The 12400-nt window shown below is 39.2% G+C and overlaps 1 protein-coding gene across 1 annotated transcript in view; it reads left to right on the top strand.

Moving 5' to 3' along the window:
* The first annotated feature begins 1952 nt into the window (after nucleotides 1-1952).
* WFDC9 (WAP four-disulfide core domain 9) overlaps nucleotides 1953-12400 on the top strand; it is a 22346-nt gene continuing 11898 nt past the window's right edge. Inside the window, exons 1-2 of the mRNA XM_049780538.1 lie at nucleotides 1953-2058; nucleotides 2716-2857. Coding sequence (XP_049636495.1) covers nucleotides 1953-2058; nucleotides 2716-2857 — 248 coding nt within the window. The remainder of the gene's footprint in view (nucleotides 2059-2715; nucleotides 2858-12400) is intronic.

The following is a 12400-nucleotide window of genomic DNA, read 5'->3' as shown; positions in this document are numbered from 1 at the left end:
ATGTTTCACCAAATTTATTAGGAAAACAACCCAAGATCTTGCTTCTGTCACAGAAAATTCTTTTCTTTTTATCTGGATGGATGAATGTCGAGGGAGAGAGTTTTTGATATAGCCAACGGGTAGTTCTAGGGCAGACTTAAAAATATTGCTGTCCCCAAATTTTCCATTAATTCCTAGGTCTTTGATCTTTACTTTTATATTGTTATGTTTCTGTTCCAGGCCATCAATTTCCCACTTCCTCCTTGGATAAGAGGAGGGTAGGGTCAAGAAGTTTTTGCTCAGTTATGCAGATACTCAACATGGGCATTTCTTGAGGTAAGTAGTGGCAAAGGTCTGGAGGAACTACTTATTTATTATTTTTTTTGGTAGGGTCACACCCTGCAGCGCTCAGGGGTTACTCCTCACTCTGCGCTCAGAAATCGTTCCTGGCAGACTCAGGGGACCGTAGGGGATGCTGAGAATTGAACCGGGGTCCAACCTGTATTGGCCTCGTGCAAACCAAACACCCTATCGATGTGCTATTGCTCTGGCCCCATAACAACAACATTTTATTTGTGGTTTCCTTGGATCAGTTTTATGCCCAGGTAGCATCAACACCATTCCTGTCAAGTGAGATTATATTCTCTATGATTCAACTAAGTGAATTGAGAGGGAATTGATATGATTTACCCGAAGTTATGAAGATAAAAGGGGCAGAGATAAAACAAGAGAATGGTGTTCTTCTCACTGTTCCCTTCTTTAAAAGCTTAGGTACCTAGGTTTTAGGGTTTACAATAGTTCATGTCTTTATGATGCCTTAGGACTTTTTATTTTATATTTTTGGGGCCACACCTATTTGATGCTCAGGGGTTACTCCTGGCTAAGCACTCAGAAATTGCCCCTGGCTTGGGGGGACCATATGGGACGCGGGGGGATTGAACCTTGGTCCTTCCTTGGCTAGTGTGCCTTAGGACGTTTTTGTTGTCTCCATGCCCAAGAATTTCCCAGTGTATCACCATAGTATATGATTATGTGACTACTTACTACATAATCATGATGTTTTTTTTTTTTCCTGGAACTCATCAGTATATCTCAGAATTAAAATCAGGAGGGTCTGGTATCTCTAGAATCTTGTAAATTCTTTAAGGGCAAGGAAGGAAGGAAGGAAGAAAGTCAGAAAGCTGGACTATCAGAGTGGCCTTATGAATGAGAAGATCTCAAAATTCTGGAAAATCTGAGTCAAGAATAATTTTTTAAATTTCAAATAAAAGGCTTTATAAACTCATTAATTTGTACTGATTTGAGTTTATTGTGTTTTTTCATTGTGTCACAGGTTTCTTTCACCTTTGTGTGAAAGGCAGGTGCCAGCACCTCAAGGTCCACCCCCACTCTCACCCAGTTATATTATTTTTGCCCCAGATTTTATATCTCATGTAAGTGTATAACAGAGCATCTGCATTGTACACCTATCTTGTCATATGCTGTTGCCATCAAGGGGATGAGAAGAATTCTCTGAGTTTCCAAGGGGGTTATTCAGATACTGCTAGTTAACTTTCCTGAGCATACATGAGTAATTTATTGACTTTCTGGACAGAAAAGTATACCTATATAATGATAATGGTTGAAATGTGGGATTCCTAAACTTATCCATTCACTCTTTGTTTTTGTTGCTATTTACAAGTTCAATGATCTAAAGATTTATTGCCTTTTGACCAGGAAAAAAAAGCAATATGTTTTTAGAGAAATAACTACAAAGGAAAGAATATGTAGCATGAAATACATCATGAAATCAATGAATAGTGTCAGATGTTAACAGGTGCTGAAAGGCAAAAAGAAAAAGAAGGAGAAGGAATAATATGGTATTGACATAAACATTCTCTTTTCTATCTTAATCTTAACTTGTTTCTACTTCTAACAGTATTGAAAAAAGACTTGTCTTCTTTGAGAACTTAACTCAAACATCAGAAGCTATCATGAAAGTCTGTGTTTTTTTACTCATCATAATCACCAATGGGATTTTGCTGCTTCTTCCTGCTCTGGGAAACTTTGGAAACAGACATTTCAATAAATGGTTTCAAGGTGAGGCATTTGCTCAGGTGACATCTGGCATAACTGATTTAGGTATTGCATTTCATGGTCAGAGCAAAGTTCTTCCTGAAAGTGGAAACATCCAAGAAATATTAGATGTGATATTTCCAATATGACATCTTTTTAATCCCCCTTATCCAGCTTTGATAGCAAATATCATGGAAGGGGAACATAGCTTTTGTCTACATTACATAAGCATACATGAGCATAGAGCCAGGAGTAACCCCTGAGTGCTGCCTAGTATGACTCAATCCCCTCCCCCCCCCCCCAAGATGCTTGATATTGAACCAACAGGCCTTCTGCATGTGTTCTAGCCCTTAGAGCCACCCCTTACCCCCAGTTCAGAGCCCTGGGATTTAAACTTATAGGAGTATAGATTTGATGAAATAGTATGGTACATGGTGAGGGCATGCTAGGTCTTATGTTTATGGAGCTTGGAGAAGACTCAAAGATCTGCTATACTGTGAGAATGCTTTACACAAAGAGTGTCTCCTATAAAAAACAAAGACTATGATTCAAGGAAGATATGTTCTTGAAAGATGGAGAAATCATTTGTGCTTTTCAGTTAAATATTTTTAAGTTTGAGACCTTTCTTCTTTATGTGACGGATGGATAAACTCTGACAATGTCTGACCATCTCAATTTCAGTGGAAATAAGAGATATTGAGCAGTGCTGGGTACAGCCTCCAGCAGTGTATTGTAGAAGGAAGTGCACCAAAACACGGAGTTGTTTATATTTAAACCACACATGCTGCTGGACCTTTTGTGGAGAAATCTGTTTGGACAATAGGTGAGTTGATTAAAGTGGGAAGCTGGGCCTGGACATAATTGTTTATACTCATTCAGGGGCTAGCACCTGAATTAGAGGAGCATAGATACTCATGTTCTGGGCAAAGAAAAAGGCCATATAAAGCAGTGAATGTCTGTTTCTCTCCATATCTTGGCTGTCACTGGATACAAATTAAACCAAAACACCAATATATGGGCCTTTACTTTTATTTTTCATTCTACTTAATTTTCTCCTAAATAAATCAGATGATTCATAGCTCTTTTGCCTTGTTATTGCCTACTTTAGTTTGGTCTCGCCATTGGTTCCTTATCTCAATCAGTTCCAGAAGACCAGTTTTCCTAATTGTCTGTTGAATTAGACAACTTCTTCAGAAACATTGCTTAAAAGTTGATAATTTCTAATTTCAGAGAAAAATCTCTGTTCCCATGAACTCTCATCAAACTTTCATTTAAGTTTGATGGTGGGGATGGGGGGAGAGAACCACTCAACTCCATCAGTGAGTTTGACTTCAAACCAAGTAATTTTTCTCTTTCAGTGAACCCTTTAAGACAATGTTGGATTCTCAGAGATGGCCTTTCTTGGATGATGACTGAAGGATGACATGTGGTCCAGTAAATATACTCTTTGCTTCCTCTTGGGAGATCCTCTTACTTCACTGAGGACTCTGGATCATTACTTTGATTTCTTTTTTTTTTTTTTTTTTTTTTTGGTTTTTGGGCCACACCCAGTAACGCTCAGGGGTTACTCCTGGCTATGTGCTCAGAAGTTGCTCCTGGCTTGGGGGACCATATGGGACACCGGGGGATCGAACCGCGGTCCGTCCAAGGTTAGCGCAGGCAAGGCAGGCACCTTACCTTTAGCGCCACCACCCGGCCCTACTTTGATTTCTTTAGCCTGAATGAGATCATGTATTTTCCAAATAAACTGATCCATCCACTTCAGGATTGATATTTTTTGGGTGGGGTGATTTCATGTCTCCATTGTAATCCCAACAGTTGTTCAAGAGCTGTTTTCATTCCATCATAGCCACAAGCATCCAACTTTGCCTTTCCAGTTAGACTGATGTCTCAGTAGGTCTGTTCTATAATTGTAGCAGAAAGATGAGATGTGTAAAAATCCTATAGGGCTAATACAGAAAAATTTTATTTTTATTGACAATGCATTTCATAGAAGACAATCCATTAATGGCTACTTGTATAACAATTCAGACACCAAACCAGAGGATGAATAAGACACTTGTGGATAAAAGAAGATAAGTATTCAGGGGCTGGAGTGGTGGCGCAAGTAGTAAGGCATCTGCCTTGCCTGTGCTAGCCTAGGACAGACCGTGGTTCAATCCCCCCGGCATCCCATATGGTCCCCCAAGCCAGGAGCAATTTCTGAGTGCATAGCCAGTAATAACTTCTGAGCGTCACTGGGTGTAGCCCAAAAACAAAAACAAAAACAAAATAGAAAAGAAAGATAAATCTCCAGAGAGATTTAATACCAAAATAGAAAGGAGAACTTCAGTTAATGGTGGCTTGAATATGAATTTATTTAAAAAATTGCTGTCATACAAGTAACCACAGATTATAAGATGAGGCAAATGATTATATGTAGGTCAGACATTGCAGATCACTAAAAGTCTGTGCATGATGACCACCAAACATGAATAGAACCCTGGAGGGCTAGTAGCAAAAAAGGTGTATCGTTAGTATATCGTTAGTGACAGAACACTGGTAGTGAAGGGGCAGTTCAGGCATGGACAGATTAAAGACAAGCAGCTGCACTTAACACAGGAGAAAGAATGGGTGAGAAAGATATGACCTGGGGGCATACTAGACTTTCACTCAGTTTTTCCCACATACTTTCCCTCCACTCCCTCTACTTTTTTTTTTTTTTTTTTTTTTTTAGTTTTTGGGTCACACCCGGCAGCACTCAGGGGTCACTCCTGGCTCTATGTTCAGAAATCACTCCTGGCAGGCTCGGGGGACCATATGGGACACCGGGATTCGAACCACTGACCTTCTGCATGCAAGGCAATCGCCTTACCTCCATGCTATCTCTCCGGTCCCTCTCTACTATTTTTATACTCTATACATCATATACTCTTTCAGAAAGTTCTTGGAGTGGGGAGTAATAATATGCATTGCATCCATATCTCATAAATAGAGGAGAGCTTGCAGCAACTATGCAATAGGAGTTCCTGTGACATCACAAAAATCTGAGTATTAGTCTGTGGGAAGGGAGAAGATATGGTGGGAGAAAGGATGAGTTTATTAGTGGGCCCAAGCAGCACATCTTCAGATGTGCTCTTTCAGTCCCAGACTTGCAAGGAACACACTGAGCCTTTGCATTTGGTTGCATTGCTTCAAAGCGGGAGATCATCATCTCTGGAAGCTATAGCAGTGAAAAGTGATTGATATCTCAAGGTGTAGGATGGTAGTTCACCAACACATGTTATAGTGCTATGTGCATGTAGAACAATGTAAGGCCAGTTATATTGTTGTTTTTTTCTTAAAAGTTCTGAAGACTCATATGTTACCTTAGCAAGACTTGTAATCATCTATGATAAAAGGTCAATGTAGGGGGCTGGAGCGATAGCACAGTGGTAAGGCGTTTGCCTTGCACACAGCCAACACAGGATGGACCCCGGTTTAATCTCAGCATCCCATATGGTCCCCTGAGGCTGCCAGGAGTGACTTCTGAGCGCAGAACCAGGAGTAACGCCTGAACTCCACCAGGTGTGACCCCAAAACCAAAACCAGCCAAACAAAAGTCAATGTACTTATGGAGACATGCATTTTCTTGGTTTGTTTTGGGGGTCGTACCTGGTGATGCTTGGGCCTACTTTTAGTTCTTTGCTCTGAGATTATTTCTGCTAGTGTCAGAAAATGAACTCAGGGGCCAGAGAGATATTACAGTGGGTAAGGCACTTGTCTTGCACAAAGTCAATCAGATTTTAATCTCTGGCATCCCAAATATTCCAAGTACTGCCAGGGATGATTCCTGAGTTTAGAACCAGGACTAAACCCCGAGTATCTCTAGGTACCCCTGCCCCCTCCCCAAATTTAGGACAAAATAAAACAAAAACAGAGAATGAACCTAGACCTGCTGCTTGGAAAACAGGCACTCAGCTAATTTTCTTCTTCTTCTTCTTCTTCTTCTTCTTCTTCTTCTTCTTCTTCTTCTTCTTCTTCTTCTTCTTCTTCTTCTTCTTCTTCTTCTTCTTCTTCTTCTTCTTCTTCTTCTTCTTCTTCTTTCTCCTTCTCCTCCTTCTCCTCCTTCTCCTCCTTCTCCTCCTCCTCCTCCTCCTCCTCCTCCTTCTTCCTTTTTTGTTACACCCAGCAGCACTCAGGGACTACTCCTGGCTCTGTGTGCAGAAATCGCTCCTGGTAGGCACGGGGGACCATATGGGATTCCAGGATTTGAACCACCATCCTTCTTCATGCAAGGCAAATACTTTACCTCCATGCTATCTCTCTGGCCCCAGAAAACAAAAAAAAAATTTTTTTTTGCTTTTGGGGTCACACCCGGCGATGCTCTTGGGTTACTCCTGGATGTCTGCTCGGAGATAGCTCCTGGCAGGCACGGGGGACCATATGGGACACCGGGATTCGAACCAACTACCTTTGGTCCTGGATCGGCTGCTTGCAAGGCAAACGCCGCTGTGCTATCTCTCTGGGCCCAGAAAACAAAAATTTTAAAGGATCTCTCTGGATGCTTGTAGAACATGGGTTGCAGAGAGGAAGGGGAAGGGGAGGTATAGAGATTGGAGATAGGGAGGAAGGGAGATTGCAAAGAAGCAGAAACTGGTGGGATTCGAACCACCTTCAGTTCTGGTTCAGCTGCGTGCAAGGCAAGCACCCTACTGCTGTACTATCTCTCTGGCCCCTAGGAGCAATTTCTGAGAGCTGAGCCAGGAGTAACCCCTGAGTGCTGTCTGGTGTGGCTAACTCACACCCCCACAAAAGTGCATTTTTTTCCTTTTTTTTTTTTTTTTTTGCAGTTTTGTTTTTTTATGCCTATGAATCTATGTAGAAAAAGAGATTTAATGATGGCTTACAACAGTGTCAAAATATTGCTCTCATGCTCTCAAGTTCTTTGTTTCAAGCTTTTCTGAAACCTAGAAGAATGGGTGTGTTGGACTGTAGAAGAAACTCATGCAAGTCCAACAAGTTCACTGAGGGGAAAACAGTTGCTGATAAAATTACCAGTCATGTGGTACTGAAGACATATGTTCAATGACCTTGCCCTTTTTTATATTCTAATTTATTTATTTTTTTTAAATTCAAGACTATAATACTAAGCAATTTGGTAGCAGGAACTATAAGAGGAGTCTACCTTATGTAGTATCATCCACCATGTCTTGAGCATTGAGGTTCCTTTCCTGGAAAAAAACTGAAAGCGTAGGCATTATGATGTAATAGTGCCATAGCTTGGGTTGAAAAAGAAGAAAGGAGAGAAGGAAAAGAGAAAAAGAAAGAAAAACAACAACAACAACAATAACAAAAAAAAAGGAAAGGGACAATAGTGATTTTTAAATACATACTCAATAAGTGGGTCCTATAACATACGTCTGTGGTGTGCAGTTGTCCACTTTAGTGGTCTTAACAGCATAAGTCTTAGGTCATAGCAAAAGACTTAATCACACAGAAAAGGGTAAATTGAAGTATACGATCAAGACATTGTCATAATGAGCACTGTATATGGAATCTAATACGATAGAGTACTGAATTGCAAAATTAGGGTATCCACCCTATACCTCCAAGAACCTCTGTGGACAAAGAAGTTGAAGTTATTTTATACATAGTAAAATTAAGGCTTTAAAACATATTGATAGTAAACACTGCAGTGGGAGTCACTGGCTTCCAATCATGTTCTGCTCTTGATTCTGTGGAATATCTTATTCTAATAAAGATATTAGAACATTATTGTAGGCCTTTGTAGTGTGGGGTTGATTGGGTACCTGTTTGATCTAAACTGCTATTCTGTTGTTGCAAGTTTATTTGTGGTCTAAAAGAGAGTAATGGCTTTGTGTTCCTCCTCTTCTGATTGATTTGATCACTTCTCCTCATTATACCCTGGCATCTATAGTGTTTGGAGTACCTACCACTTAGACCATTGTGTTTCTTCATGGGGTTATTCTAGATGCTATATTTTAGTGATATCATTTTGTATTTATCCTTCATCTGGCTTACTTAATTTAACAAATATTTTCTAGTTCCATCCATGTTGCTGCAAATTGCATGATTGTATCATTTCTTACTGCTACGTAGTATTGCATTATGTATATGTACCACTTCTTCATGATCCACTCATCTTGTTGGTTGGTCATCATGTTGTTGGTCATCTACAATTGGTTCCATATCTTGGCTATTGTGCTGAGTGCTGCAATAAACATGTGCATACATATTTTTGGATGAATGTCCTTTGATCTTGGGGATAGATACCAAGGAGCATGATTTCTGGGTCATATAGCAGCTCAATTCTGAATTTACTGAGAACCCTCCATTCTGATTTCCATGGGGGTTGGACCAGGCAGCATTCCAATCAGCAGTGGATGAGAGTTCTTTTCTTTTTTTTCTTATTTTATATTAATATATTTATTTAAATACCTTGATTACAAATATGATCGTAGTTGGGTTTCAGTCATGAAAAGAACATCCCCCTTCACTAGTGCAACATTCCCACCACCAATGTCCCAAATATCCCTCCTCCTCACTCCACTGCCACCTGTACTCTAGACAGGCTTTTCATTTCTCTCATTCATTCACAATATTATGATAGTTCTTAGTGGAGTTATTTCTCTAACTGCACTCATCACTCTTTGTGGCGAGCTTCATATCATGAGCTGCACTTTCTAGCCTCCTCTCTTTGTCTCTGAGAATTATTGCAAAAATGTCTTTTATTTTTCTTAAAACCCATAGATGAGTGAGACTATTCTGCATCTATCTCTCTCCCTCTGACTTATTTTACTCAGCATAATAGATTCCATGTACATCCATATATAGGAAAATTTCATGACTTTATCTCTCCTGACGGCTGCATAATATTCCACTGTGTATATGTACCACAGTTTCTTTAGCCATTCATCTGTTGAAGGGCATCTTGGTTGTTTCCAGAGTCTGGCTATTGTAAATAGCACAGCAATGAGTTATAGGTGTAAGGAAGGGATTCTTATATTGTATTTTTGTGTTCTTAGGGTATATCCCTAGGAGTGGTAGAGCTAGATTGTATGGGAGCTCAATTTCCAGGTTTTGAAGGAATCTCCATATTGCTTTCCAAAAAGTTTGGACTAGACGACATTCCCACCAGCAGTGAATAAGAGTTCTTTTCTCTCCACATCCCCTCCAGCACTGCTTGTTCTCATTCTTTGTGGTGTGCACCAATCTCTGTGGCGTGAGATGGTACCTCATAGTTGTTTTGATTTGCATCTCCCTGATGATTGGTGATGTGGAGCATTTTTTCATGTGTCTTTTGGCCTTTATTTATTCTTTATTTATTCTTGATCAAAGTGTCTGTTCATTTTTTCTCCCCATTTTTTGATGGGATTAGATTTTTTTTTCTTGTAAAGTTCTGTCAGTGCCTTGTATATTTTGGATATTAGCCCCTTATCTGATGGGTATTGAGTGAATAGTCTCTCCCACTCAGTGGGTGGCTCTTGTATTCTGAGCACTATTTTCTTTTGAGGTGCAGAAGTTTCTCAGCTTAATATATTCCCATCTGCTTATCTCTGCTTCCACTTGTTTGGAGAGTTCTGTTTCCTCCTTAAAGATGTCTTTAGTCTCAATGTCATGGAGTGTTTTACCTACATGTTGTTTTTATGGTTTCAGGTCTGATAGCAAGGTCTTTAATCCATTTGGATTTTACCTTCATACACGGTGTTATCTGAGGGTCTGAGTTCGCTTTTTTGCAAGTGGCTAACCAGTTGTGCCAACACCACCTATTGAAGAGGCTTTCCTTGCTCCATTTAGGATTTCTTGCTCCTTTATAAAAAATTAGGTGATTGTATGTCTGGGGAACATTTTTTGAGTACTCATGCCTATTCCACAGATCTGAGAGTCTCCCTTTATTCCAATACCATGCTGTTTTGATAAGTATTGCTTTGTAATAGTTAATAACTATTAGTTATAATAATAGTAATAACTATTGCTTTGTAATACAGTTTAAAATTGGGGAAAGTAATGCCTCCCATATTTCTTTTCCCAAGGAGTGCTTTACCTATTTGAGGATGTTCATTGTTCCAAATGAATTTCAGAAGTGTTGATCCACCTCTTTAAAGAATGTCATGGGTATCTTTAGAGGAATTGCATTAAATCTGTCAATGCTTTGGGGAGTATTGCCATTTTAATAATGTTAATCCTGCCAGTCCATGAGTAGGGTACATGATTCCATTTCCTAGTGTCCTCTCTTATTTCTTGAAGCAGGGTTTTATAGTTTTCTTTTTATAGGTCCTTCATGTTTTTAGTCAAGTTGACTTCAAGATATTTGAGTTTGTGTGGCACTAATGTGAATGGGGTTGTTTTCTTAATGTCCATTTATTCCCTATCATTATTGGTGTATAAAAAGGCCATTAATTTTTGTGTGTTAATTTTGTAGCCTGCCACCTTGCTATATGAATCTATTGTTTCTAAAAGCTTTTTGGTAGAGTCTTTAGGGTTTTGTAAGTAGAGTATCATGTCATCTGCAGACAGCGAGAGCTTTACTTTTCCCTTTTCTATCTGGATACCCTTGATATCTTTTTTTTGCCTAATCGTTACAGCAAGTACTTCCAGTACTATGTTGAATAGGAGTGGTGAGAGAGGACAGCCTTGTCTTGTACCAGAATTTAGAGGAAAAATTTTGTGGTAGATGCTTTAACTATATTGAGAAATGTTTCTTTCATTCCCATCTTGCTGAGAGTTTTGATCAAGAATGGGTGTTGGACTTTATCAAATGCTTTCTCTGTGTCTATTGATATGACCATGTGATTTTTATTTATTTTTGTTGTTGATGTTGTGTATTATGTTGATAGATTTATGGATGTTAAACCATCCTTGCATTCCTGGGATGAAACCTTGATTGTAGTGAATGATCTTCTTGATGAGGCATTGGATCCTATTTGCCAGTATTTTTTTGAGGATCTTTGCATCTGTGTTCATCATGGATATTGGTCTGTAATTTTCTTTTTTGGCAGCATCTTATCTGGTTTTGGTATCAAGGTGATGTTGACTTCATAAAAGCTATTTGGAAGTGTTCCCGTTTTTTCAATTTTATGAAAGAGCCTGGCCAGGATTGGTAGTATTTCCTCTTGAAAGGTTTGAAAGAATTCATTAGTGAATCCATCTGGACTTTTGTTTTTGGGCAGACATTTGATTACCGTTGTAATTTCCTCAATAGTGATGGGGGTGTTTAGATATGCTACATCTTCCTTATTCAACCTTGGAAGGTTATAGGAGTTCAAGAATTTATCCATTTCTTCCAGATTCTCATATTTGGTGGCATAGAGTTTCTCAATGTAGTCTCTGATTACCCTTTGAATCTCTGCAATATCTGTAGTGATCTCCCCCTTTTCATTTCTAATATGGGTTATCAAGTTTCTCTCTCTTTGTGAGTTTTGCCAATGGTCTATCAATCTTGTTTATTTGTTCAAAGAAACAACTTCTGCTTTCATTGATCTTCATTGATTTTCTTTTCTTACTACATTTCTGACAACATATATTGGCTCCATTATTTTTGATGTGTGCCATCCTCACTGGTATGAGGTGGAATTTCATTGTTGTCTTGATTTGGATTTCCCTAATGATGAGTGCTGGTTAACATGTTTTCATTTGTCTATTGGCCATCTGTTGATCTTCCTCAGAGAAATGTCTATTTATTTCTTCTCCCCATTTTTTTATGTTTTTTTTTTATTTTTTTATTTTTTAGGTTTTGTGGAGCTAATCTTAGTGAGTTCTTTATATATCCTATATATCAACCCTTTATCTGATGTGTTGAGTGCAAATTTTCCCCCATTCCATTAGCTGTTTTCTAGATTTAGCCCATGTTTCTTTTGCTATACAGAATTTTTTTAGTTTGATGTAGTCCCATTTATTTATGTTTGATCTTATAGCTCTTATAGTTGGCATTTTATCATCAAAGACAATTTTTTTTGGGCCACACTCATTTGATGCTCAGGGGTTACTCCTGGCTATGCGCTCAGTAATCACCTTTGCTTGGGGGTACCATATGGGATGCTGAGAGATCGAACCGCTGTCTGTCCTAGACTAGTACTTGCAGGGCAGACTCCCTACCTCTAGCGCCACTGCTCTGCCCCCATCAAATACATTTTTGAGTATAAGCCTTAGAGTGTTCTTCCTATGTTTTCCTCAATGAACTTTACAGCTTTTGGGTCTGATTTCAAGGTTTTTAACCCATTTTGAATTGACTTTGTGTAAGGTATGAATTTATACCCTAATTTCTTTTCTTTCTTTTTTTTTGGGGGGGGGGGAGGTCACACCCGGCAGTGCTTACGATCTACTCCTGGCTCTATGCTCAGAAATCACCCCTGGCAGGCTCAGGTGCGATTCGAACCACCGTCCT

Source organism: Suncus etruscus, chromosome 9 (assembly GCF_024139225.1).
Source record: "Suncus etruscus isolate mSunEtr1 chromosome 9, mSunEtr1.pri.cur, whole genome shotgun sequence".
Classification (NCBI taxonomy): domain Eukaryota; kingdom Metazoa; phylum Chordata; class Mammalia; order Eulipotyphla; family Soricidae; genus Suncus; species Suncus etruscus.
The sequence above is the reverse complement of the archived record's forward strand: the minus strand, read 5'-3'. Positions and strand labels throughout refer to the sequence as shown.